At 40.5% G+C, this 27,180-nt stretch overlaps 2 protein-coding genes across 4 annotated transcripts in view; both read right to left on the bottom strand.

Annotated features, from left to right (window-relative positions):
- Positions 1 to 354: 354 nt before the first annotated feature.
- LOC111223640 (tyrosine-protein kinase receptor TYRO3-like) lies at positions 355 to 15,850 on the bottom strand. 2 transcript variants are annotated; one of them, XM_022747878.1, is made up of 15 exons: positions 15,675 to 15,850; positions 13,237 to 13,298; positions 11,978 to 12,593; positions 9,973 to 10,128; positions 9,396 to 9,728; positions 8,473 to 8,665; positions 8,237 to 8,334; positions 7,618 to 7,731; positions 5,948 to 6,028; positions 5,769 to 5,861; positions 4,768 to 4,889; positions 3,601 to 3,710; positions 3,134 to 3,293; positions 2,905 to 3,041; positions 355 to 2,138 (listed from the first exon to the last, which is right to left on the bottom strand). In XM_022747878.1, the coding sequence occupies exons 1-15, from the start codon at positions 15,766 to 15,768 to the stop codon at positions 1,802 to 1,804; spliced, it is 2,706 nt and encodes a 901-aa protein (XP_022603599.1). In that variant the 5' UTR covers positions 15,769 to 15,850; the 3' UTR covers positions 355 to 1,801. The 2 variants fall into 2 exon arrangements, with proteins under 2 accessions (XP_022603599.1, XP_022603600.1); XM_022747879.1 differs by lacking the exon at positions 7,618 to 7,731.
- Positions 15,851 to 18,618: 2,768 nt separating this feature from the next.
- LOC111223609 (EH domain-binding protein 1-like protein 1) overlaps positions 18,619 to 27,180 on the bottom strand; it is a 44,225-nt gene continuing 35,663 nt past the window's right edge. The window contains exons 10-19 of one of the 2 annotated variants that reach the window (XM_022747821.1): positions 26,468 to 26,634; positions 26,335 to 26,383; positions 25,723 to 26,232; positions 25,570 to 25,621; positions 25,438 to 25,481; positions 25,193 to 25,304; positions 24,859 to 24,958; positions 23,760 to 23,872; positions 22,136 to 22,250; positions 18,619 to 20,325 (exon numbers count right to left, since the gene is read on the bottom strand). In XM_022747821.1, coding sequence (XP_022603542.1) covers positions 20,232 to 20,325; positions 22,136 to 22,250; positions 23,760 to 23,872; positions 24,859 to 24,958; positions 25,193 to 25,304; positions 25,438 to 25,481; positions 25,570 to 25,621; positions 25,723 to 26,232; positions 26,335 to 26,383; positions 26,468 to 26,634 — 1,356 coding nt within the window. In that variant the 3' untranslated portion in view covers positions 18,619 to 20,231. The remainder of the gene's footprint in view (positions 20,326 to 22,135; positions 22,251 to 23,759; positions 23,873 to 24,858; positions 24,959 to 25,192; positions 25,305 to 25,437; positions 25,482 to 25,569; positions 25,622 to 25,722; positions 26,233 to 26,334; positions 26,384 to 26,467; positions 26,635 to 27,180) is intronic. The other variant, XM_022747822.1, reaches the window with a different exon arrangement.

Here is a 27,180-nt window from a genome sequence, read left to right as displayed (position 1 = left end):
AACTAAACGACTACAAAAGGACATACTGGTTTATAAAATATCTATTCAAGCAGCTGCTAGGACTGGGTGACAGTTAATATTGATATAATCATATAAATAAATGTTAACTCAATATTTAATTTAAAATTCCATGATAAAGCCTTTCACTTGTGTTTGGGCTATCAAGTCCAATTTGTTGTATTTTGCTGGACAAAAAATGAATCTTTTTCATGAAATATATGTATTTCTGTGGTACAAATCTCACTTTGTGATAGATATTTGTTTAAAATTAAAATTTTACTTTTTATTATTCCTTAATACATGAAAACTATACATCATATTTATAGTCTGAAGAAGGCAACTACAGGTCCATGCACAGCTTCTGAAATACATTTCTCCCAGAAAAACAAGCAAAATAAATGTTAAGAATAACAAAAAGTACTGGTAGGTCAAAATAGATCTGTTTCCAAATTAACATCACAGTTATGAAATACTTAGTCATAATTGACCAAATAGCAAGTCAAAAGTTTGACTTTTTCAGTCAAACTCATGAGATATAGTGAGTTTTGAGTTAATGGCTCAGTCTCAGTTTTGCATGTTTGACAAAAGTCAAAATTTTGTCTACTTATTTACACTTAAAATCAATTCATCAACAGTAAATCACATCAATTAATTATTCTAACATCTCAAAATTTTAACTTTGAGAGTCAAAAGTTTGGTGTATTATCTCATAATTTTACGTACTACTCTTTGGGCTGAATATCAACACTGCTCTTCAGATTCAATTTGATGATTCTTGATGATTCAGTTTCATCAGATAAACACGAATGAGAACTTAAATTTTGTCTACATTCATAAGGTGAACACCACTGTTGTTTCCTTGAATATAAAATTGTATAAAGTGCACAACTAATTAAAGTGTCCACAACGTTTGCAGTTTTAAAACAAGGGTTTATTGTCGTTGCAAGTGCAAAGTGCAAAACAACTAAAATAAAAAAAACATTTTTAGGCTTAAATGTACAAAACAGTAGAGCAACAATAATACAAAAAAAACAAAAAAAAACAGCAGTGAGTCCACATCGACTGTAACTCTTTCTGTTTCTGAGACTGTGGTGACTCAAGATGGTTCATACAGCAGCTACTGTATCACTGACATTACTTTTTAACTTAAAGTAACCTTTTTGTACACGTTGCAATTAAAAAAAATTCCACAAAGCAGACATTTTATCATATCATACAACCCTGACAGTACCACTTACAACAATTAGCCACATAACATTTAGTGCAGATGTACATGTTTACTAAGAAAAAAGCGCAAATGCAAAGAGCAGTTTTGGGATTTTAAGAATCAATAATCAGGTCATTCAAATAAAAATTGAGATTATTTGGAAATTTCTTTTATTTTTTTATTTTTTTATCCAACCCAACTCTCAATTTTGACCTAGAATCTCATAGTTTTGATTTAGCATCTTGTAATTTTAGTATTGGCATTTTAAACATTATTAATATTTCTTATCTTTGTGTTTTTTCCTGACAGAAACAAACTTCCACACACTTAACTACCTTTTCTAGTAACAAACATTTTTTTGGTAGAAAATATACAACACAGATTTACAAAATATTTAAAAAGTGCAAAATCAAGTAAAATGTTTTAGCTTTTGTTCCTCAATTATCAGATTCAGTATGGGGGCACACATGGTGGCCAATCAGATTCCAGGGCCTGGAAATACAAGAATGGTTTATACACACATACATCTCCATCTCCCTTTCACACACAGCTCATTAGACGTCCACTTTAATACAGAATTACACTCCGTCTTTTTTAGTGATTATCATCCACCTTCACATATGAGCCAGTGATATACTTAAGGTAGCCGTCCTCCTCTTCCTCCACATCCTCCTCCCTGGCTGCAGCAGCTTCAGCCGCCACAGGAGTCGGCAGGTAGACGTTTCCCTCTCTCCCCCCAGAGTCTGTCTGTGGCTCCAGACAGGCAGCCACAGCGGCAGCAGCCTCCAGGCCCTGGTTGATGTAGCTGGCCTCCTGGCTGGCCTCCAGGACCGGAAGCTCCGACAGAAGACCTTTCAGTGTCTCGCCCAGTTCCCCGAAGCCAGGCCTCCGGTTCGGCTCCTTATCCCAGCAGCTCTGCATGACTTCATAACTGTGGGGTGAGATGGAGGCAGGGAGAGGTATATGTAATTAGAAATACTGTAGATATACAGCATCAGAGCCTATAGCAGTGGGTTAAAACAAAGCAGTGTCTATGTGGAACCATTCTTTACACAGTCTAAATCTGAAAAAGGCAAATTTTTTTCGAAGATAAAATGTGTTTTTGACTCTCTCCTAAACCTTTCATATTTATTTTGTGACCAAATCTCTGCATGTGCAAAACATTAGTATGAACATTATGTAAAACCTGAAGAAGTTGGGATGAAAAATGGAAGATAAATGAGGTCACTAGAACACATTTAAAATAAAAAAAAAACACATAATAAACAAATGAATATGTTTGATAGTGAGTCAAAACTGAACTTAACAGACAAATTTAAGAATTAGAGGTAGTTGTTAAAATAGGTATAAATATTGGACTATGTCATACTGCAATCACTGGTAATACCTCAGTTAAAAGTCACTATAACTGACTGAAATGACAGCTTGGCAACAACGTACCAATTCTATCTGATTTCTCTGGTTTCCATGTTATTGAAATGGTACAAAATCAATGAAATTACCAACATTATTATCAATGTCACTGTGCCTGGACAAACACATACTGTACACACACACACACACATATATATATATATATATATAAAACATATTTTCAGAATACACTTCTGAAAATACACCTCCATCGTTCTGTTCAGTTTTAGAAAACTCATCCAAATACAAACTGAGAAATGTCTCTGAGAGAGCAGTGAACTCACAGTTTCTGGTCACACCCCTCAGGTGGTTTGAGCCTGAGTCCAGACTGCAGCAGGTCCAGCAGCTCGTGGTTATGGACCCCAGGATAAGGAGTCCTCCCCCGGGACACAATCTCCCACATGGTCACCCCGAATGACCACTGAGGGGACGAGGACATGAAATCAAAATTTGACATACTCTTACGTAAAAATTCAGACGTTCAGTAAATGTTATAATAGAGGCTGAACTCACCACGTCACTTTTGGTGGTGTACACAGACTCCGACAGGCTCTCCATGGCCAGCCACTTGATCGGCACACGGACAGCTACTTTTTGACGATAATAATTGCTGCTGTAGATTTTCTTGGACAAGCCGAAGTCAGCCACAGACACCCTGAGGTCATCACCCAGCCTGCGGTCATATATATAAAAATAGTTTTGAACAGTGCATTTGCATGAGAATCACAGGTAAGGCGGTGATCTCTAGGCTCAGATCAAAGAACAATGAGAGCTCTGTCACACTATCTTTTATATTTTGCCCCACAGTCTCCCCTGAGGCCCTCAGCCTGTGTCACTGCTTCCTTTCAAGATACAAACCATGGTTGAATACCAATAACTGAGGACAGAGACACAGTCAGATAGGAACAAGGACGCCTTGATTTGAAGCTCCCCTTGCTCTAATGGTTCTTCCCCTCAGTGTCTCCCTCTGATGGACTCACATGCAGTTGCGTGCAGCCAAGTCCCTGTGAAGAAACCCCTGCGAGCTCAGGTAGTTCATCCCTGCTGCAATGTCGATCATGAAGCGCAGGAGACTCTGATGGGGCACAAACTGGAGGAGAGGGTAAAGAAGTGTGTGTTCTGTCATTTCTTTTAAATTTGTGGACACATAAAGGCGCGGCATGTTGCGAGTATTTCTTTATTTTCAGTTTTCATCTTAGAGGTTGTAGGCCGTAGCGGACACCTCCTCTGGCCTGCTTGCGATGGCACAAGACTGGGAACTGAAAGTCGACTTGGGAAGCAACTGAATTTCCCAGAAACTGCTGCCACAACAATGCTAAGGTCAGACATGGCGCTGATCTCGGAAGTCTCCGAGCAGATCATCCTATTAGAACTCACCGCTCCCTGGGAGGACCGCACTGAGGAGGCCAACAAGAGGAAGAAGGTAAAGCACGCTAAGCTAGTGGAAGAATGCCAAAGCAGCGGGTGGTGAGCATGGCGCAAGCCCATTGAGGTTGGATGCAGAGGGTTCACAGTGAAGTCCCTCTGCGGGGCCTACGACATGCTGGGCGTCGCAGGGGCCAGGAGGCAAAGGGGCCATCAAGTCGGCCACTGAGGCAGCAGAAGTTGCTTCAAGGTGACTGTGGATCAGGAGAGGAGAGCTGTGGGTGGGGTAGTGCCACCTAGATACAAGCCAGGGCTTGGTCAACCTCGGCTGGGTTGCCTGGATGAGGGTGTCTGATGTTTAAAGATCCAAAACACCCAGGAAACATCAGCTGATGATGTGTCAATGATCTTATTTAGTCACATTTAGACAATCGCTAGATTAAAAAATACTGCCCCCTCATTAATCCTGACAATGTAATGTCATCCAACATCGCCCTCTGTTGACCAAAGCACAAACTCCTAATTACACATTCACCAAAACATTTGGCTTCAATATCAGTATTGATATTAAGACAAGATTCCATAGCATCTGGCCAGTAGTTGTACAGATATCTGGTTTACAAGCTGTTTGTCTGTCCAATAAGATCCATAGTTATAATAGTTTTTTTTATGTTGTCTACCATGAGGGAGTGAATCAATCTTCTCTGGGTTCCAGGGGTCAAATGTCAAGTGTCCTAGTGTGTATCTGTCTAGTATGTTAGCATGTGCAGGCTGCATCTCACCATAGGAATATCACCATAGCGTGTAGCAATGAGGAAGCGGCGCAGGTCTCCATGTTTCATGTAGGGCAGGATGACCAGAGGAACAGGCAGAGGAGAGTCCTGCTCTCTCTGTAGAGTGACCCCTGCAGGACAAACACACTCATTTCACCCACAAGGTTCTGCTGCAGTAGAGAGAAAGCTAAGCTAAGTGATATAATAATGGTGAAATTTAGATTTTTTTTATGTTTGAGTTTTTAAAATAATTAAGTTATGACTTTAGAAGTTACCTGAGCAAAACTGTTAACCTGAGTTGCAAATGAATAAGTTTTGCCAAAATACCACATTGGTACGGTGGCCCTGAGAGCTCAAAGCACTGTAACTTAGAAAACACATGCAAACTGACAAAACACGAACAGCTTCAGAAAACATCTTCATCAGTTTGACAACACGTGAGCTGCAAACACCCACCTGGTAGAGCGCGTAGTCCCAACCGAATCAGCCCGGGTTCAAGTCCTGCATCTCTCTCTCTCTCTCTCTCTCTCTCTCTCTCTCTCTCTCTCTCTCTCTCGCTGTCGCTATCAAATTTAAGGCAAGAGATAACTTCCCAAGAAAAAAGTGATGAACTGCTGGGACGCACTTGTTGTTCAATGCCCAATTGTGACATTGAACAAGTCCATCCCAGCCAGGTGCAACACTTTTTAGTGTCCCCCTGGGAACACAGTGTTGTGTTGTGAGTTTTTGCAGCTCATGTGATGTCAAACTGATGAAGAAGTTTTTTTGTGTTTTGTCTGTTTGCATGTGTTTTCTTAAGTAGCAGTGCTTTGAGCTCTCAGGGCCACCGTAGGAGCCTCAATCTACCCGCTAATCTACTCTCTAATCCTCATCTACAATCATAACCTTCGGGCGGGGGGCCAAATGAGCAACAGTGTAGATAGAAGAGGCCTAAATGTGTTTCCTTAGCAGAGTTGCAGGGCTAAAGCTCAGAGACAGAGGAAGGTGATATATAGGGTGATATAACTTACCCAGAAGTTTGACCACATTTTCATGATCAAAGTTCTTCATGAGCTCTGCCTCTCTCAAGAACTCATGCAAGTCTTCCTGCTGATGGATTCCCACTAGGTGCATACGACAGAGAAAAAATAAGAAAAAGAAGAAAAGGCACAGTTCTGAAACAGAGTGGACGTTATCATTTTGTACACACCTCTCATTGTCTTCACAGCCACCTTGATGTCCACGCCTTCCTCCGGTGTAAAAACTCCTTCATAGACTGAGCCAAACTCTCCTGGAGAACAGGAAAGACGACTGACTGTTATCACTCGCTGTCACCTCCAAACAACACAAAACCATTTATCATTGAGCAACCTTTGATAATCTGAGGCCGCGTGAGAAAATGATTCACTCATTCATTATTCAAACATTAGTACTTCTGATGACAGTTTGTTTGTAACAGAATCCTCTATAGGTTCTTTTCAGTTGCCAAAAAACAGTCACCATTGAGGTCATTGCGGCAGTTATAGTGACAGGTGCTTGGTTAGCACAGTTTGTTGTTTCCTGCTTTTCATGCATTGTGGGATGTGGTCTAGAGTGAGATCAGGCTTATTTGAGAATTTGTGCAGCATCATAAAAAGTCACATGCATCAAATTTTGGACGATATAGTGACTATGAATTATTTCTTATCTTGTTCCCCGACAAACCTTCATATTTTTCTACTCTGTAAAGCAAGAAGACAAAATGAGCAACAGTCAGAGGTGTGTTCGCTCCAACCTATTTCACAACAGAACATTGATATGACCCAGCCTTTCTCTCCGGACCTTGTACATCTTGTTTCTCAAACTGTCTACGAGGAACCGCGAAAATGAACACAAAGCTGACTAGTGAGTATTGTATATGTGTTGTTTTCAATATTAAAAGCATGTGAAAGTAACGTGTGCACATAAGAACAATGGAGAGCATGTGTGAATTGGTTGTTTTTACAGTGTTGTTGGACTTCACTGTAACTGTTTTGCGACACTGTCTACTCACTGTAAACAACAGTTTACAGTTCATGTTTCACCATTTACATCAAAAATGATCAGCAGTACATTTGAAAGGAAAAGTGGATGAAGCTAACCTGGGACTGAGCTAAATTTCACCAGCTGTCAGTATATTAACACAGACAACGGACAAGATCATGAAACAGTGGTTCGAAACCGGTTCATTGTTCTAATGTCGTCACCTCGACTGAGACTAGTTTGATGACACCCAATGTTCAAAGGTGTTAGAATTTTGATGCTACATAAGTAGTGTGAGGCACAGGTGTTACCTAACATTAAAACTCTGTCCCAGGTGACATTCTTCTGTTCAAGCTCAACACATATACTACTGAAGTACTTTTATTTTAATGGGTAAATCCTTGGTCTATCAAGTTTGAGAAACACTGATGTAACCCACATTATGGTCAGTTCCACCAGAGTTCCTCTCACAGTATTACAGTGAGTTTTACTATTATTACTATGGTTAAGGTTAGACAACTGAAAAACTTGGTTAAGTTTAAGGAATCATTGTGGTTGCAATGAGACTGGACTCGGACTGTGACAGGACCTGAGCTCGTGTTTTTTGCACCACTCCAACCTTCACACCCTCACTTCTGCTTTATTAAATGAAGAGCGCACGACTTTTTGGACTGATGCTAAACATTGGCACTGAACATTAATCATGCACTGCAGAATCTCTCTTTGTACACTGGGCTGATTTGTTAAATCAGGTACAGGAAGGGTTGGTGCTGATGTGTGAGCAGAAGAGACGGGTGTCATTCCTCTCCAGGAAGAGTTAGTAAAACTGTTGCATCATGAGGCTAAACCAGGATTACTGATGAGGAGCCATGAACTGACCTTTGCCAAGCTCCTTGCCCAGGGTCAACACGTTTCTCTCCACCAGGACCTCCTTCAGACTGGCCAGCAGCCTGTCACTGAGCCCCTCCAACAACTGGGCCACACCCCCCCCTACTGAAACACAAAGAATTCAATATCCAAATGTGATAAAATGAGGAGGAACCTGCATGCATGTAGGCAACATTTCAACTGAGGCTGCTCGTCCTCTGAACATGAAGGACACCAGGTAACGGATTGTAGCCTCCTATTGTAGTAAAACTCATTGGTAAACTGACATGGTGATGGTCAGTCAGAGCTGAAATGAGCCAAACAAACATCCAATTCAGACTAAAATGCTTCGCTATTTCACCAAAAATGAACTTTAACAGCTTTTGTTGTTGTTGTGCAGTGTTTCCTTGACATTTATCTGTCTTGTAGCTGCAAGTTCAGTGATGGTGTTGTGTTGTTAATAAACAACAACAACAACAAAATGTCGGAACCGTGGGATCGGCATAGCTGAGGGTGGTGACTGTTTGTTGTGACATCAGAAAGTTACAGAAGTCCCGACGGCTCATTTTAAGGCTCAGTTTCTGAATGATAGAAGTACTGACCCATTACTGTTGAGGAATATGACACTTACTGTCGTTCTGCTGAGCTGCAGCCTCCTCCGCCACCTCTGGACGTCGGTAGGAAAATTCAGCGTTTACTGGAAAAAGCTCCACAAGTTCTTGGTCTGACCTGTAAGAAAATGATCATGTTCATATTATTAAAAGTAAAATTGTCATTATGTTTCCCATACATATGAGAAAATAAGGAATTAAATTAAACTTTCCCAAAACTGCGAATCAAAGAATCAGAGGTGGAAGGATCTTTTACCGGAGTTTCGTGTATTTCCGGCGCAGGACGCACACAGCTATGGGGATGACAGCCACGAGCACTAGGCTACCAAATAAAACACCAATTGTCAGCCATATGGAGGAGCGTCTCTGTTGTCGAGGAGCTGGTGTTACTTCTTCCTCTGAGATGTTCGGGCCTGGGATCACAGGGATCACCACAGGAGGCTCCTTCCCTGTAAGAAACAAGTGAGTCATGTGGCACCGAAAATTAAGTAATGTTGACATTTTATTAACTTTAAAGTGGAAATAGACAACATCCCCCCATAGCGTTTTCATGTGGTATCAATGTTGGAACCACTGTTGCAAAGAAGAATATAGTGCCTTTCACCATCAGGAAAAGTGTTTGTTCAGATTATCAAACAGACAGTGAATTGTTGCTTCTGGCTGCTAGCGGTAGCGTTAGCAACGTGGCTACTACAATCAGCCTGACTAGTGTCCAAAGCAAGGACGTGCAGTGAATATTGGACTAATATTCATCAGGTTGACATTAACATAACTCCAACTGAATGCTAATTTTGCTGCTGTACGTCGTGTACTGTACGTGTCTGTCTCGTGTGTAAATAGACGACTGTTTAACACAGTCACCACAATAATCTAATGAAGTGACGGGGCTGAGAAAATCAACTAGCGCAGCTTTAAACTAATGCAGCTCACAGGTGATGCTCTCAGATTCTGTAAGCTGTAGTGAGCGCACCTTTAAAACAAGCTTATGTAGCTTTTGCAGAGTGGCAATTACAGGACAAGTAGCAAAGAGTCATAACGTGAACTGACTCAGACATGTCGGTTACACAGCAATATCTATGAAGTTTGCTGATATTAGCTGAAATTAGCCTCCATACGCCACTGGTCATACTAGACCAAATAAAACTGTAGCAACAAAAACCCCCAGTCAGGCTTACATACATCTGTGGATGGTCACTGTGGCAGTGGATGCAAGTGTCGCCCCCTGCAGGCTGGATATATCATTGGAGGCTCGCACTGACAGCCTGTAGCCGGAGTGCGGGTTCACTCCTGTGATGCTGACCGATGTGTTGGTCAGCCCCCGTGAGTCAGGAAGGAACATCACGCCGCCCCCACACGCCTCCCACCCGCTGCCAGCCTCCGCTTCCTTCTCACACCTCACATGATACATCACTTCCTGTCTCCCTCCCCAGTCCAGAGGAGGATCCCACGTCACTGTCAGCACTGAGTCATTGTGATGGTGGGCTGTGAGGTTCACAGGAGCAGAGGGCGGCTCTGCAGGATTCAGGACAGGGAAGCAAAAACAACATCCAGTCAATATGTGTTATATAGATATACAGACAGAAAGAAGCCAGCCAGTGTTGTATTAAGCAGTTTTACAACAAACACATTAATACAATCTGCATAACATCCATGATATATGACTGACAAAGCCAAATTCTCCTTTAAATTTAATAAAACTAGTTTTTCCAGTGGGATGACACCTGTTGATTCCCAGTAAACCCAGTCAGTGTCTTACTGGTGCAGCTGTGGACATCAGGTTCAGTCGGCAGGCGGCTGAAACCCTGCAGACAGTCACATGTCTCTGATCCCTCCACGTGCGTCCTGGTGTTCGCGGGGCACAGCCGGCATCCTGCGCTGTCATTGGCTGGTTTGTAGTAGCCCATCCTACACGCTGGAGAAGCAGAAGTAGTCATTGTCTCTTTCACACCACTGATCCTGCTGGTGTTTGTCGCACTAATGACAGGATCTGACGAAGTTGGTCCACACGGCACATTACATTTGCTCTCTATGGTCATGGTCCTACGGAGATGAATATTTTCTAAGACCCCCTAACCTGGCTGGATTACCATCTGAATACAGCTGGCAGCTGCCCTGGGAAGGTAGAGCTCAGAGGTCACTGGATGCCAGCTGATTTTGGCAGCTTAAGTAATTGCAAATTTGTTTCTACCCTAGTCTTTTGTGACACTGCCTAAAAACTACCCATAACCATAACCAGTTCTCTAGGTGGCACTGTAGCAAAACACTTGGGTCCTAGAATGGAGGAATTAGGACTCCAGTCCTGAAAGTCCTGGTGCTGCAGAAACATGTTCTGGGATTTGTCAGGGACTTGGCATCACCACATCTGAAACTGGTCCTGAACAAAGACTGTAAATAAAGATGGACGTAGCCTCTGTGACGTCACTCGCAGGTTTCTCAAGAGCGGTTTTGAAGCTCAGAGTGAGCTGCTCCACCGCCATCTTGGCAGTGTCTGACTCCGCCCCTAACTCCTAGCAAATCAGAAAATGTACAAAGAGGCAGAGCGTGTGTGGAGCTGAGACTTTGGTACATGATGGAATGTGGTTTTCATTGTCATAATGGTTCCAAGGAAATTTGAATAACTCGATGTCCAGGCCAAAACCCTGGAAAAACAAAACAGCCCATATGTAGTGTAGCTTCCTGGTTACATATCTCACTGGCAAAATAGGGGAAACATGAAACTGTGGATACTGTGTTGTGGGAAACGCACAGGAAGCTGGTCATAAAATTTAATAAAAGGAAGGGAGAAGTTAATGGAGAAGAGGAAGTGAAAGTTGTGGCTCATTGTTTAGGAGAAGACACAATATTTTGGTATTTTGAAAAGTATTTTAGTTAAAATACTGAGGGAGATATGTCAGTCGTTGATGATCGACTGATCTGTTCAGTATCGGTGTCACCTCCTCTCAGTCATTCATTGGTCCTGGTTTTTTAACTGTGGGGTTTTGATAGTAATTCTGACCAAAGTCAAACCATCAGGTGTTTTCCTGCGGTGCTTTCATCTATATAGATTTTATATTAGTGGAAGCCATGTCTTGTTATGCAGAGATGTGAAGTTGTAAATAGAATAGTGATGACTTTTGCAGAAATAATGGACAGAAATAAGTAAAGTGATAGATATTATTTTTCAGTGCGGCCCGAGCAATTACAACTTGGTAGAAAAAGCACAGCAACTCTGAACAAACAGATGAATATCTTTTAAGGATATTAAGAGTACCTTAAACAGAAAACCAAACAATGGCTGAAACCAGAGGCATCGCAGTTAAGCAAATGGAAGGACACAATTACTGAATTACTCTATAAAATGGAGATAATAAATCACAGGGTTAGTAATTTAGCAAAACTATTTGATATGAAGTGGAAGAGGTGGGGGGGGGGGGTATAATAAAGTTTGTTATTTTTCCTTTTGTTCTTTCCTGAGAAATAACGACTTTAAGAGAGCGCAATTTAACAAATAAAGAGTATTAAAACAGAAATTGTGATTATAGGCAGGATGGCAGATTACCTTTGATAGAGACCTGTTACTACTGTGTTTTTTCAGTTACACAAAAAATAATCACGTTTATAAAGCACCATTGGAGGTGGAGATGTGGCAAGCCAAAGATAAAAGAAGATCACTACATCAAACCGTGTAATTAATATGTATATGTAATGAGTGCTTATCAGCAAAGCCATACATGTGTGAAGTAGCTGTGAAAAGTGAAAACCGAAAAATCATGTCTCCATACCTTGACAGGTGTCGCCCACGACTTGATGCCCAGGTCGACAGGTGCAGCCCCCCTGCAGCGGCCCCCACACTCCATCCAGACCACACGTTCTAACCGGCGGAGAAACCTCCACAGCTCCCTTCACACAGGAACCAGTCCGAGGCCCGGACCCGGCCCCAGTCCTTCCAAACGAGGCCAGGTGAGCCATGACGTCAGGACACCTCCTGTAGTACAGTCTGATGGAGGTTAACAACACACATGTTCCTGAGTAGGAGAAGGCGACCCGGAAGCCTCTGTGGCTGACGGAGCCCAGGCTCAGGGCCACGCTGCGGTTCAGGTAGCTGAGGATTTGTTTCGGAGGGAGTTTGTCAGGGAACCGCTTGGAGGTCTGCAGGTCCACAGCTCCCCAATCCTGAAACCTTGGGGGGCGCGTGTCTGTGTCAAGAAGGTGAACTCGCAGTGGGTGGAGCTCACCGGATGGCTCCTCTTCTAAGGCAAACGCGACATCCATCAGTAGATAGCGGGCGTCATTACGCTGCATCAACGGGCTCAAAATATTTCTTGTTATTCTTTTTCCGCAAGCCTGGAGCACAGGTGCCGGACCCTCTGTGCCGACCCTCAGCTGGACCTCACTCCACTGGAGTGATGGGGGAGAAGCACAGTTACAACAGTGACGCAGAGTAAAAGTGGTTCCCAACCTTTTCCCAGCTCATGTCCCACTTGAAAATCTCTTAAAATTCTCTGAGCACTTTTTATCTTAATGATAACGACCCAACATTCAGGGCTGAACTGAGGACAGGAGTAAGAAGCTAGTGGCTTTGCATAACAAAAACAAGTGTGACAGGTAGGGTTCATATAGTGGAGAGCAAATGACAGTAAATGACAACAAAAACAATAAACATATGGTATGTGACTATGGTGTGTGTGTGTGTGTGTGTGTGTGTGTGTGTGTGTATTTCGTATTTAAAATTACATTTCTAAACCAACCTAATTATTATCCTGTAATTTAAATAAGACATGTTTACACTGAAGATGAGCTACTTGCAGCTTCCAGATGAAAATCTTCACCTTCCAAAATTCAATATTATGGCTCAAAATGTGACAAATTAAGTCATTAATAATAATATTATTATATCATCATGTTAATAATGAAGTCAAGGAGTTATTAGGAACCTGTTCCTTCATTACTGTCATTACAAAGCAAACAAAAACAACAATATTACTCAGCAATGAATTTTCCCTGTACATGATGCAAGCCTTATTATAAAATAAAAACTTACTTCCAGGTTTGGGGTGGAGGTCCATCCCAGTCTGGTCAGTTTGTCAGAGATGAAAATCTCCACTAAACACAGGAACCGATAGTTAGTCCACTGTCAGTTATTCTGCTGAATCATGCTGGACTTTCTTTTACAGACATTTTCCTTTCAACATCATTTCAAGCATCTTAGAAAAAAGTAGACCTGTAAATTAAAGTAATTCAGCATGAGGCTGTTCCTGATTCCACATTAACTTTCCAAACATCTTATTTGGTCTTCATCAGGGTGTTGCCTGTGGTTGTTTCCTCTTTTGTAAGAAACAGGAAGTGCAGGCTAATTATCACCACCCTGACAATTTCAACAAAAACTGAATATTTACAAGCTTTGTAAGAGCAGAGTTCATGGCAGAGCTGTTGCATTGGATTGCATTATATGGTACAGGTTTACCTAATGAAGTGGTCAGTGAGTGTATTTCTTATATTATAGTCATTTATATTTCTCTTGTAAAGTCACATGAGTAGCTGATGGTTGTAATGCAGAGAAACCAGTAACAACTTCAGAACAAACCAGATGGATAGTAAGAAAAACTGCACGGGTCTTTTTGTTGAGCTTTTAAAAGAAGTCAATATAGTTGAACCGATACAATGATTTCTTTTTTTTTTTTTTTATCATAGTATCGGTTCTCAAGTTGCCTATAATTGGTTACAGACAGACAACAGTGTGTAGAAATAGGAACTGTTAAATCTGAATCTTTTTGAACTGTAAAAGGTGTCCCACAAGACTCAGTCCTAGGTCCTGCTCTGTTCTCTTTTCTGTTCATTTCCTTAATTCATTTATTTATTTATTGAATAGGCATTAAAAATAGGAATTGTAAAAAGAATTTATGAATGAATGATTAATTTGTCAGTACATACTTCAGATTTAAAAATGGATTTACAAAAACAGCATAAAAAACTCTAACATTAAATAAACTAAACCATTTATATGGTTTTACCCTCTCCTTTCAGCTGCTCTGTGACACTCTGGACCTTCAGTGCTGGTAAAACCAGGCTAAACAATCCCAATTGGCTGTGGGATGTAACAAGTGCTCTATTTGGTTGGGGAGCTAAACAGTCATATCATATGGATTTTACCAGAACTGAAGGCCCAGAGAATCACAGAAAGGCTAACAGGAGATGCTAAATGACTAAGCTAATCAATTAGCTACTAGGAAAAGGAAAAGCAGCTGGAAAAAAGAAATGGAAACTTAAGTGGTAATCCAGGAATGTATTCCCATTTTTAAAATGCCTTTTCAAATAGTTTTTTCACAATGGTTTTGATTTCTCTCATTATATTTTTTGTTTTAAGGTTACAAATTTGCAGTAGTTTGTTATGTTTTAAAGTCATATTTATTTGCAATAGTTTTTGCATCAACTCATGACATGTTTTTACAATTTTATACAATGTTTTACTTTGTACAGTTGGATTCTATCAGCCCACACGTTTAACATGATGTTCACTGGGGCTGAACCTCAGAGTTCAGGTGAGAAATTGAAAATAAAGTGCTGTTAAGTACAGTTTTGAGGTACTTTACTTGAGGGAAATATTGTTTTACTTCATTACATGTATCTGACAGCTGCAGAAATTAGTTACTTCACATATTAAATGAATTTCCCCTAGGGGATATATAAAGTATCTTTTTATCTATCTATCTATCTATCTATCTATCTATCTATCTATCTATCTATCTATCTATCTATCTATCTATCTATCTTTTGTTGCAGGTAATAACTTTTGAATGCAGGACTTTTACTTATTTTTATAAGCCACTGACTCATTAACTCACTCAGAGGATCTGAACGTGTCTTCTTCCTCTTCCTTTTGCACAAAATGAAATCACACTCCCCATACAGAAATGTAATCGATGACATATATGTTCCTATATCTAGAGTGATGTTGTTGTGAAGTTCATAACATGAAATACCCATAGTAAAATGTACATATATTAAAGTATCTATGATGAATTTTTATATGACATAACATGCTGCGACGATAGATGTTAACGATATATATTTAACTTATATATTCAAGTTTATTTAAACATCTTATATATAAAATATATAATATAAAATATCTACATGTTTATGTATGGTTTTTAATTAATTTCTCATTAATTTTAAACATGTTGATCTTCACATTCTGGGAAAGTGGTCTCAGACTTTTGGACTCTACTGTTTATAATATCAACATATACTGACAGGCTTTGAGATGGATATGTATTTATGTAACATTTGTCTAGAATAATCAGTAGGCATACATACATAAACCATCTTTTCCTGGAGCACTTCCTGTTAACCGCTGGAATGTGCCTCGGAGTTTAAAAATAAAATATCATTACAGCAGCATCTTCTTTTTTTTTTTTACATTGTAATTGCAGCAACAACTTTTTTTCCATCCTGAATGTAAAACACCTGAACACTCACCCTCCTCTGCCTGTGTGTCACAGCCAGTTTCCCACGCCCACAGTAAGATGAAAGTGGTCCAGACGAACCTCAGTTTACTGGTCCACACAGCCATGGTTTAAACCAGCTTCAGGTCTGGATCGTAATCCACTGCTGCTGCTTCCATCCGAGCTGTCGTTCAGCTCTGAGTATTTACATCACAATGACTGCTCACAGGAATGTTGTAATCAAACTCATGAAAAGAGCCCCGTCCTCCTCCTCCTCCTCTGAAAAACATGCCTACACCCTTTAGACCTCCAGACCTTCACATCCTAAGTTCACTGTGTGTGTCACTAACAACCCTGTCTCCTAGAAAATAACACTTCTATGCAACGACACAAGAGCAAAATGTTTAGTGGGAAACGTTTCTTATAAAACAGACTTGCTGTTGCACTTAAGTTGTATAGCAACAACTTCTAGTGGATATAACCCAGAACCAAGTACAGTGATATATGATATGAAATCCTTGACATTTAATGTAAATGTAAGTAACTTTTGAGGACGTTAATGTGTCATTCAAGATATGAAAAGTCCTTGTAAATGTACAAATGCCTATAGACATTATGCTTGAGAAATTGAACCGAGCGTCTTGGCTTCGTCTGACTGGGCTAGAAAATAGCTTTTGATGATAATGAAAGTGTAGATGATCACTGCCACAGAAAGAAACCAGCACCACTGCCACACTGAAGCGGATAAAAATTCTGCTATCAGGTTAGAACAACAACACAGCTTCACTGCAGTGAGAAGTTACAATAAAGTCTTATTTAATAGTTGGTGTAACCACTTCAATGTAATCTAATCTTCTCAGTCCAGCATTGGGCAAGAATTTCTCACTTCCTCTTTCCACAAATTCTTTCTTTAGAAATGTTGACATTCAGGATTTTTTGCTGTCATCAGCTACTTTTAATGGATATTTACCCATGATCAAGGAATAAAAGATACCACTTTACAATAAAACTATCCAATGTAAATAACTAGTTTATTAATTAGCTTGTTAACACTTATAAATCATTTATAAGCTGTTATAACACACTAGAAAAAAGGTTGATATATTATAACTGCAAAAGGAGCCTTATTGTAAAGTGTAAACACATCACCATTTATCAATGTGTTACTATTATTTTTCATTATTATTATCACTGCTATTACTATTAACTTTTACCTCATTAATAAATGATGGTGTGTTTTACACTTCACTGTAAGGCTCCTTCTACCAGTTATAAATGGTAGTAAGTCATTAGTAAGATTATTGTTTTATAAACAATTATTTATAAAGTGTTAACAAACCAATTAATAGATACTGTCCTCCTGTGAAAAACTAGCCGTTTGTGCAGCAGCTTATTACGACCCATAGTTACGTTTTGTTGCTAGGCAACATGTAGTGGCCGTAGTAATTATGACAGGAGCAAAGGGAAAAGTGCGTTGATGTAGTACAAAGAGAGACAAAGTACTAATTAAAAGCTGACACTTTGTATTACCGTTAAAAACACAGAAATGTGAATTGATTGACTGAGATTCTAATAGGCCTATAAAATGATTTGATATGTGATAAGAATGTTGCTTAGACATCAACAGCGCTTGTGATGATGTTTCATGTTCACTTTCATTTTCAGTTTTGAGTGAATGGAAATTATTTGCTGCTGGGCTCTGCAAAAAAATAATTTCTTAATATCTTGTGCTGAGCTACAGTTTCTCATGCCATGGAAAAATACACTGACACATTTCCCATTTCAAAACAGCTCAACGCATTTCAACAGAAAACTGCAAAATTCCAGATTTTATCAACTAGCTGGAGGGCAGGAGTTTTACATATAAATGAACATCAGTTATATTCAAACCGTTGTCAAACTAGTTCACAATCTATCTATCTATCTATCATGGTTGTTTCTTCCGCCAACCAGCCATCAGAAAATATGATCACAACCTCTCCTTCCTGAGTTACAGTGTTGAGTAACAGCCAGAGGTGTTCTGCAATATTATTCAACATTAGGACGTGACAGTGAAGTTGATTTTTGACCTTTGTGATATAAAACATCATCACTTCATTTTATCCCTCTGGACATTTGAGTTGTGTCATAATCAGTGTATGAATGTGTGAGTTATGGCCAAATATATGTTTTGTGAGGTCACAGTGGCCTTTGACCTTTGACCACCAAAATGTAATCAGTTCATCTTTGAATGTTTGTGCCAAATTTGAAGAAGTTCCCTCGAGGCGAATGTACGGACGTACGGACGGACAAACCAAGGCATAAAAAAGTTCTCATCATCTCATTATTGTACATATTTTCTCAGGTATTTTCTGTTATATTATTTCTGTGGTGAATGAAACTGAAGGCAGTGTAGTCTGTTCCATCAGACGTGAAAGAAAAATGCACGTGTATGTAGCTTAAAACAAGACTTTCTTTTTTAGATGCTGTCTTATTCGTTAGAAAGACTTCCATCTCAAAGGTTAACGCACTATAAAACTTTGTTTGGACAAAGTCAAACTAAATTCTAAATATGACGCTAATAACATCTGTACTGACTGACTCCGGTCACAGGGGGTGTCTGTAGCCTCATCTTCACAGCACTGAAAGTGACATCAGGTGAACAGCTGCTGAAATACTGAGGGTGGTTTAACAACCACAGTATCAGATGCAGTCCATTATTTTTAATGTACTTTATTATTGCATTTATTAAACGGCATTTGAGTGTCCCAGCCAGGTGCATGACTTTCCCCTGGAAACACTCCTGTTGTGCTGTGAGTATCTGCAGCTCATGTGTTTGTGTTTTGTCCGTTTGCATGTGTTTTCTTAAGCTGCAGTGTGTTGAGCCCTCAGGGCCACCGTACATTTTTGATAAACCATATATGAATTCATAAACTAATAGAAATAAAACAGAGCAGATTTAATCACAGAAAGAACTACACAAGACGTGGAAAGGCATTCAAATCTTTTATATTTGTAAAACTTTACAAATAGTGCAAATATAACATGAAACCACAGTCACCATTTCGACCAGCTGTAGGTGGTCAGACCTGCTACACTCAGCAGTATGGCATCACGAGAACTGCAAACCTTTACACACAAATAAAACCAGTCAGGCCCAGAAGTGTCGCTGCCTGTTACTGAACACACTCGACTGAAGTAAAAACATGTGACTGTTCAGTGCAAAGACAAGGAGGAAGTTTCCTTTCAATTTTGGAACAAGATGAAACGCCAATTCACTTTTAGCAAATGTTAATGTTGTGTAAATGAAGATTCGGCTTCTGTCACGCAGGAACATTCACACTTTCACCTTTCACTTCAGAAAACTACATTTGTGTGATGTAAAAGTTTTTTTTTCCCCATTTTGAAAAATAAATTACAGGTGTAATTTATGGCAGCAAAAACAAACCTATATGTACAAGTCTCATGGAGATGTTCCGGTTTCTATGAACATTTTCTAAAACGCTACAATAATGAATAAAGACTCTGAGCTTTGTTTAAAATACATAAAACTTTAAATGAATCCAATAAGTTAGTTAGAAGGCTGATTCGGATCCTGCTTTCCTTGCCCTTGCACCTCATTGGCACCTGCAGTCAAACAGTATGAAAACATCTATAAACATCTACATTAGATTTACCTTCTATTTTCCAAATGGACACATTTTCAGCTTGAAGGAAAAGATAAAGCAAAACAACAAACACATCTGAACACACGTGCTGGGTGACATGACCGAGGTTCAACTCCAGCGGGTTCACCGCAGTCAGTGAATCTGCTCGTAGAACGTAGAACGTAGAACGTAAGGCAACTGTGGTGATGAATTTCATATTCAAAAAGTGTAATTTCCTCTGCGGTGAGTTCATTTTAAATGGCTTTAACCATGAGTAACCTAAGCCTAAACGTAACCAATCAGATGATGGGATCTGAGGCGTTCTCACCCTTCATCAGGAAACACTGAATCCTTGTCATTTTGGAGAATTGGCACTAGATTTTGGTTTTCAGCAGGTACAATCCAAACCTGGCAGTACTGGTGTCAGTCTTCAAGAACCCACAGCGGTCAACCTTAATCTTTTTGGCTCATATCTGTAGAAAACTTTCAATCAAACACACTTCACATTCAAAATCACAACAGCCACTAAAGCACAGCACAGAAACTGCAAAGCAAACAGTCTACAGGCCCCAGCAGCAGCTCTCTGAGGCGGCGAGGCCTCCTCCGCTGAGCGCTGACCCTCCCGCACGGTTTGGTAGATGGATGATGCGTTGGCCCGCCTCAATCACCTCAATCACCTTTGGTCATAAAATGCAGCCACGTTTTATGACAATCAAAAGGCGAAGCAAACAAAAATAACACTAAACACAGCTGACATGTCTCAGACCCCTCACACATGTTCACCCTGTTCTCTGGTACAAATACACTTCAGCTACGTTGACGGCCTGATCGTCCTCTCACTGCTGACTTAAAACCAGTCGGTCAGTCAGACGACCAGGCACCACTGTCCCAGCCTTGGTTTTGTCTCGAACCCACTTCGTGTCAGACAGGCGACTGAGCGCTCCACAGACTGGAGGTCGCCACCATCACTGCATCACACACTTCTCCTTCTGCTGTTTAGCGTACTTCCTCCTCCGCTGCTCCAGACCTCGCTCCAGACGTTCGTCCTCCTCCAGAGCTCTGAAGACGAGGACAGAGGAATGGAATATATGACTTATACAGTATGTCCCTACATCAAGAGTGATGTTGCCATATGTTACCCATGAGGGGATATATTATTATTACATATATACATCCTCTGCATATATGAAGATATAAGTTTATCACATATAAAAAATACCCATGGTAAAATGTTTATATATATCAAAAATATCTTTAAATAAGTTTATTTAAACAACTTACCAATAAAATGCTATATATGTTTTCTTTATTCATTTTGAACATGTCTATTTCCTCATTCTGGGAACGTGGTCTCACACTTTTAAAACCCACTGTATATAATATGAACATATTATTATATTTATTATACATTATATTTCTGATGGATATATACTTTCAACATATGTCTTATATAAGCATACATACATAAACAGACATGTTTGTATGGGTTGGACATATATATGTCAATATATGAAATTGTTCCAATTTCTAATAGGTTTCATATATCATTTTTACATGCTTTTATATTTATCTATATTTTATATATGGATGTACATATATTACATTTGCGTATGGGACATGTCTGACAGAACAGAGCCGTTTCTACTTCAATGACTACAGCTGTGCACACACAGCAGACAGGGATCTTTAAAGACGTTCAACTAAAACTCAGCATCACATCGATCCAGCAAAGTCATCTCCAATAGATACGTCCACTCTCTGTCACAGTGAAGCTGCATAAATACAGTTACCACATGGAACAGTCATGTATTCACTTCTAACACAAGGTGGACCGTCCCAGTGTCACACAAACCAAAAGAATGGACACACAGTGACTGCGGGGAACATACAGATATTAAAGCACAGTCTCATCTGATCATTCAGCATTAATGTGTGTAGTGTTGTGGTGATATTGACGTGAGAAATCCAACAGTTGGTATCTACAGTGATATAAATCCAGTCTTAAAGGCAGGAGGCACTGTGTCAGTTTGTGTGTGTGTGTCTAAGTTCTTAGTAAAGCTGATAGTTGAGTTTAGTTACAGCTTTCTAACTTAATGACCTTGGTCTTCCTCTTTTTAACTCGTCTAATTTATCAGGTTAAGTGTCTTTAAATATCTTAAAAACAAAATGTACTGTTGTTATTATTGTTGTGGTGGCAGAGACAGACACTCAGTCTGGGCTGGGTATTGAACTCTGATACTTTTATGGACCAATTGAATTAGTTTGATTCTAGCAACGATCAATATATACATTGGATCCCTCAGGAGTGAATGAGTAAATCTCACCAGCATCAGTGAGCCAACATCTAATAATGCTGCTGATTGGCTGTTTTTTCACACAACATGTTTGAGTGAGCAGTAGTGAATTGTAATTTTGTTTTTGTTAAAAAAGTCTCATTAAGAGCCCTGCACCCATAAAAATATCTGATCAATGAACTTTAATTAAGACTGATAAGAGCGTCAGTGTGTGTCATTATTATGACATATTATGTCCTTCTTTCTCTTTCTCCGTCTTTCTCTGCTACCACAGACTGTCTTCTGTGCGTCTCTTTGACATCTATAACCGTGTCCTCTGGTACTTCAGGCGGTAAATGAAAACACTACACCTGCGAGAATGTGTTCTGTGAAGTGCTGTGTAGTATCTGGCTGCGCTGCCTCACACTGTGCTGCCATCTAGTGGTTCAATCAAGGACAAATCACTTCAGAAAAAACACTGCATGTTTGAATGTGTTCACATGTGGTCCAGTACAACCAGCATCAATCATCTAATCCTAATAGAGCCTGTGAAGGAAACAGACAGCCACTTTATCAAGACTCAGTGAGCGTCTCACCCTCTCTCTTGGGCGTCCATATTGTGGACCAGTTCGTCTCTCTGGTTGACCAGTGACACCAGCTCCTGCAGAAGCAGCTGCTCTCTGTGTTTATGGGCCTGACTTTTCTGCCACTCTGCACCGCAAAGACAAGAGAGAAACAAAAGGAACAGAGGAGAGAGGGATGAGACACTTCTGGAGAGGAGAAAAAGAATGACAGTGGTACTCTTTGTCGCAGAGGAGGGATTGTGGGGATTGTTAGAAACAGCACAAAAAGGAAAAAAGGACTCGACAGTGGACAAGCAGCTGATGTGCTGGTGGTGCTGATAAAATGATATCAAATCATCACACATGTAAACTATCCAATATAAACTCATCAATACATTTAACCTGTGCAGTCGTACTTCCCCTCACTCTCTGTCCCCCAAAATATTTCTATAGTCCTTATATCACTGAGCAGACATAAAAAAATGAGTGAAAAACATTGACTGAACAACAATCTTACTTTGTGATGGAAGATCAGTTCAGACTCACATTTTTAAATTTGTTTTTAAAATATTTTTGTAAAATTTCATTTTTACATTTTGACTGCGTATAAGACATTTAAAGACACAGTCTTTGGGGTTTCAGTTATCATATGGTATTTTCCATGTGAAGGCGGCAGATGTCCTTCATCATGTATAACCAGCACCAGGCTGTTGCAGAACAGACATCAAACGAGTCATTTACATGATGTATTTCAGCAGTCAGGGCTGTTATTATAAAAGATCATATGCTGATTGAATTCTGACTGGAAAAAAGAATTTGTTATAAAAAAATCCATAATTATTAGTTATTATTTTACCACTTTTTTTATTGTCACTGTTCATCTACTGAGCCAGAAGGCAAAGCTCTCGATTTACCAGGTGATCTTTGTTTTGACCCTCATCTGTGGTCATGACCTTTAGGTAGTGACAGAAGCAACCAGATCACGGATACAAGCGACTGAAATGAGTCAGGTTGCGGCATCTGGTTAGGATCCTCCTGCTCTCCTTCCAGTGGAGGTTTTCCAGGCTCGTCCAACTGGTGAGAGGCCTCGGGGTGGACCCAGAACACACTGGAGAGATTATATATCTCATGTGGTCTGGCGAAACCTCAGATATTCTAGGGGGCGCTGGAAAACCTTTCTAGGGAGAGGGACGTCTGGACTACTCTGCTTGAGCTGCTGCCACCAAGACCTGAGCTCAGGTAAGTGGCAGAAAATGGATGGATGGGTGGATGCATGTCATTTACAAGTTGTTTTGATTCGTCCAGCTGAAAGTTGGTTCATGTCCAGGTAGAAAAGTTTTATAAATCAAAGCTCAGAAGCTCCAGTTGTCCCAGAAAGCTGCTTATCTCACACACTACACTCAGCCAGTTTCCACTGTTAAAAGGAGAAGTTAGATGTGTTATGTCATTCAGGAGTAAATATAACCCAGAGCTACAGTCACACACAGTTTTTGGTCTTGAGCTTCTTTACTTTTGTTTTTGTCACTTGTGTGATCTAATTAAGTCCAATGAGGAAGCAAGTCATGAGCAAAGGGCTGCAATCTGAACGTTCACCCACACTCAGTGTTTAAGGGAAGATCAGTCTGGCATGGAGTGTTGTTCAGAAGTAAAGGTGTACCTTCGATCGCCATCATGTCTCTCAGCTCTTTGTTTAACAACTCAAATCGTCTTTCCAGGTCTTGTTCTTCCAGCCTGCCAATCACAAGAGATGCATTAGAAGACGTGAGACATCTGTGCTGATGGAGGGAGATTTCAAAAGAAGGACAAATCATTTATTTCTTACTTTGCTTTTTTTGAGGGAAAGAGAAAAGTCTAAACTCAAGTCCATTTATCATGTTCCAGAGCTTTTAGTTTCATCTTCCAGTCTTCCTGGCAGATGGAGTTTGCTCAGTCTGCTCAGTTATAACGGAGATGGCTCAGTTCTCCTCAGACAGTACTGAAGGATTGATGAAGCTGAGATTCATTTGAAAGCTCCGCAAATAATAAGTGAAACTTGCGTTTTTACGTTGTAAAATGTTTTTTCGCCTGATTTTGTTGCGACGTGCTCCTTGTCTATCTCTCACCCCATTAAATCACAATGACAAAAAATAAGTTTGATCCTTTTTACTAACACTCTTACTAGCACCCACCTCAATCCTCTCTCCCTGAATTCACAGTAGTGAATGTGGTAATAAGGTAAACTTCATCATCGCTGTTGTACCTGTTTTCATGCGTTTACACACACAGGACTGAACATAACCAGGAAGAAAACAGAACAGCAACTAGATGGAAACAAATGAGGTTTTATCTGAAACTATGAAATTCTAAATTAGAAGTGCATTTTCACAAAAAATGGGAAAACTCATGTTCCAGGAAAGAATATTAATTTTCACGGACAGTTGACAGACAAACTGGGACGGGTGCTAACCCTACTTCAGACAGAGTTTTAGGAGCTTTCCACTCATGTGCTCTAAGTTTGAAGTTTCTTTGAAGTCAACATGGGTGACATGCTCTTAAAGTTCTCAGATAAAGAAGGAAGGTTTTAAACAATTTCTACAATTCCTTGACAACTGGACAACTCCCTCTGCTGAGGAAGATTGTGAAGAGTGATCAAAAGCTCCAGAACTGCTACTGAATGGACCCGTGGTGAGATTGTTTGCCAGTTGTGAATACTGTTCTGTAACTTCTACAGTTCATACTGAACATGTTTCCAGCAGTGTGTGTGGTGGATGTCTTACAGCAGCTGCAGGTGGTCCTGCCTCCTGATTAGAGCGTTCTTCTTGTTAACCAGCATAAACCATTCCTGGATCAACCTCTCCTCCTCCACCTTGTCACTACCTGTCAGAGAAAATAACATCACTGTGACCATTCTTTCAGTTTGAGGCCAGGTAGGTTACAGGTTCATTCTCTCACATTACTCATTTTGTTCCAATACCAATTTTTCAATGTTGAATTAATTTGTTCCCTCGAAATATTTGTAACCTTGACTTTTGAATTGTTATTGTGCATACGCCTGCACCCGTGACCTGCTTCACTGAGATTCATTTTCTGCAGGAGTCCTGCGTTTCTTACCTGTTTCCAGGAGTTGTCTGAGATTCCTCTCCACCGCACATGCTCTGTTATCAATATGATTTTGTTCTGCTTCCAGGGCTTCCATCTGACTCAGAACATACTGACTGGCATCCTGGATACATTAATACATGAACACAATTACCAACAGAATCTATGTTTTTGTATCAATGGTTCAAAGTGGAATACAGGGAGACCCAAGCTCTAGAGATTCAACCCTACATTGACACACATGGGTACGAACTGACCTGGCCCTCCGGTCGTCCCTCCTCAACTACAGCCTCGGTTCTCTCTGCAGGACAAACCAAAAAAATTAACTATAACTATAATGAAGTTGCCAAAAAACAAAGTCAAGTTTTCAAAGAAAATCAAGAACTCACCAGTGTCTGACTTCCTGCGGCCAGTTGCACTCTCTTCTTGCCCCGCCATTACCTGCAAACACAAAAGAGTTCCTCATATATCACAGATAAAAGTAAGGACAGTTATAAGATTTAAAAAGGTTAAATGAATAAGTCAATAAGGCATTATATTACTGATATGTCTACTTCATCCACTGATCCGCTCCTCCTCTGTGACCTTCGTTTCTTCACCAGATCAGCGTCTTTGACATGAGAGAAACCTGACTTGGATAGGAAACTGGTCCTTGGTGGTGCCACAGGAGACTGAGCCCCACCTGCCCCAGCACCCTGCAACCGTTTAGTTCTGGGAGGTGGAACCACATCCCTACTGGTTTTACTGTCCTTCTCTGCAGTGCCTGCAGTTCCATTAGTCTCCAGGCTGATACCCTCCTCCTGGAGCCGCTGGGCGCAGTAGCGAACAGTTGCCTCGGGGTCCTCTGGGCTGTCCCGCTCCCCTGCCACCGCATAGCTGGACTCGCTGCTGTCCTTGTCTATGTGAAGCACACTGAGTTGCTGGCCTGTGAAATGGGTGCGGATCTGGTTGAGGTAGGTCATGACAATGAGGCGGTCAGGCACTGCTAGCATGACCATGTCTGAGGGCTCCATCAGCCTGGAAATGCCAAGTTCAGCAAAGCCATTAAAAGCCTGTAATATGAACAAAAACAGATGGATGGATTATATTAGGACTTAGCAACAAACAGATAAAATACATCATGGCAATTATATCAACAGATAATCATCAATCACCTTTTTGTTGTTGTGTTTGATGTCATACGGGTCCAGCATTTCATAATTACTATTTAAGAAAAAGAAGATAAGATAAGATAAGATAACACACAACAGTGTTTGCAGTAAGAGCAGTCTTTCAGTGGTTTCTTACATCTTCTCTGGATGGAAGTGGTGTAATATGGCGCAGAAGGCCAGGCCGTTCCTCCAAGAGGTGCTGAAGTTGGTGATCTTTACTCCCTTGTGACCCTGGGTGACTTCTTGACACCACTCCAGTAGAGACTGGCTGGAAGTCACTAAGGTGGGAGTGGCCATTAAGCTCTAAAACACAATATAGACTTTTATTATTTATTTATTTATTGCCATTTTAGAGGGAGAAGAACAGAGGGATAACACATTTGACACACACTCACTGTAGTAGGAACACCTGTACTTATTCTTTCAATTATTATTATCCAATCAGCCAATCATGTGGCAGCAGTGTCAATGATGGGCTGGTTTGGTGTCCTAGAGGAAACACCTTGTTGACGAGAGACATCAGAGGAGAAGTGGACAAATTGGAGCTGACAGAAAGGCTATGGTCACTCAGATAACCACTCTTTACAACTGTGCTGAGCAGAAAAGCATCTCAGAATACACGCAGGTAGTAGGGTCAGAATTTGGCATCAACAGCATGAATCCATGGACCAACCTGTCTTGTGTCAACAGTCCAGGCTGCTGGTGCTGCTGTAGTGGTGTGGAGAATGTTGTCTTCTTAATGCCAATCAAACATGGTCTGAATGTCTCAGTCTCTCTGAGTATTGTTGCCGACCATGTTCATTCCTTCACGGCCACAGTTCACAGTTCTTCTAATGGCTCCTTCCAGCA

Source organism: Seriola dumerili, unplaced genomic scaffold (assembly GCF_002260705.1).
Source record: "Seriola dumerili isolate Sdu_G_001 unplaced genomic scaffold, Sdu_1.0 BDQW01000111.1, whole genome shotgun sequence".
Taxonomy (NCBI): domain Eukaryota; kingdom Metazoa; phylum Chordata; class Actinopteri; order Carangiformes; family Carangidae; genus Seriola; species Seriola dumerili.
The sequence above is the reverse complement of the archived record's forward strand: the minus strand, read 5'-3'. Positions and strand labels throughout refer to the sequence as shown.

Excerpts from the sequence above, each read along its gene's own strand:
- LOC111223640 (XM_022747878.1), bottom strand. The coding sequence starts at position 15,768 with ATGGCTGTGTGGACCAGTAAACTGAGGTTCGTCTGGACCACTTTCATC. Across the intron at positions 6,029-7,617 it reads GGGCAAGGAGCTTGGCAAAG|GAGAGTTTGGCTCAGTCTAT; the intron begins GTCAGTTCATGG and ends CCTGTTCTCCAG. Across the intron at positions 5,862-5,947 it reads GGCTGTGAAGACAATGAGAG|TGGGAATCCATCAGCAGGAA; the intron begins GTGTGTACAAAA and ends GTATGCACCTAG.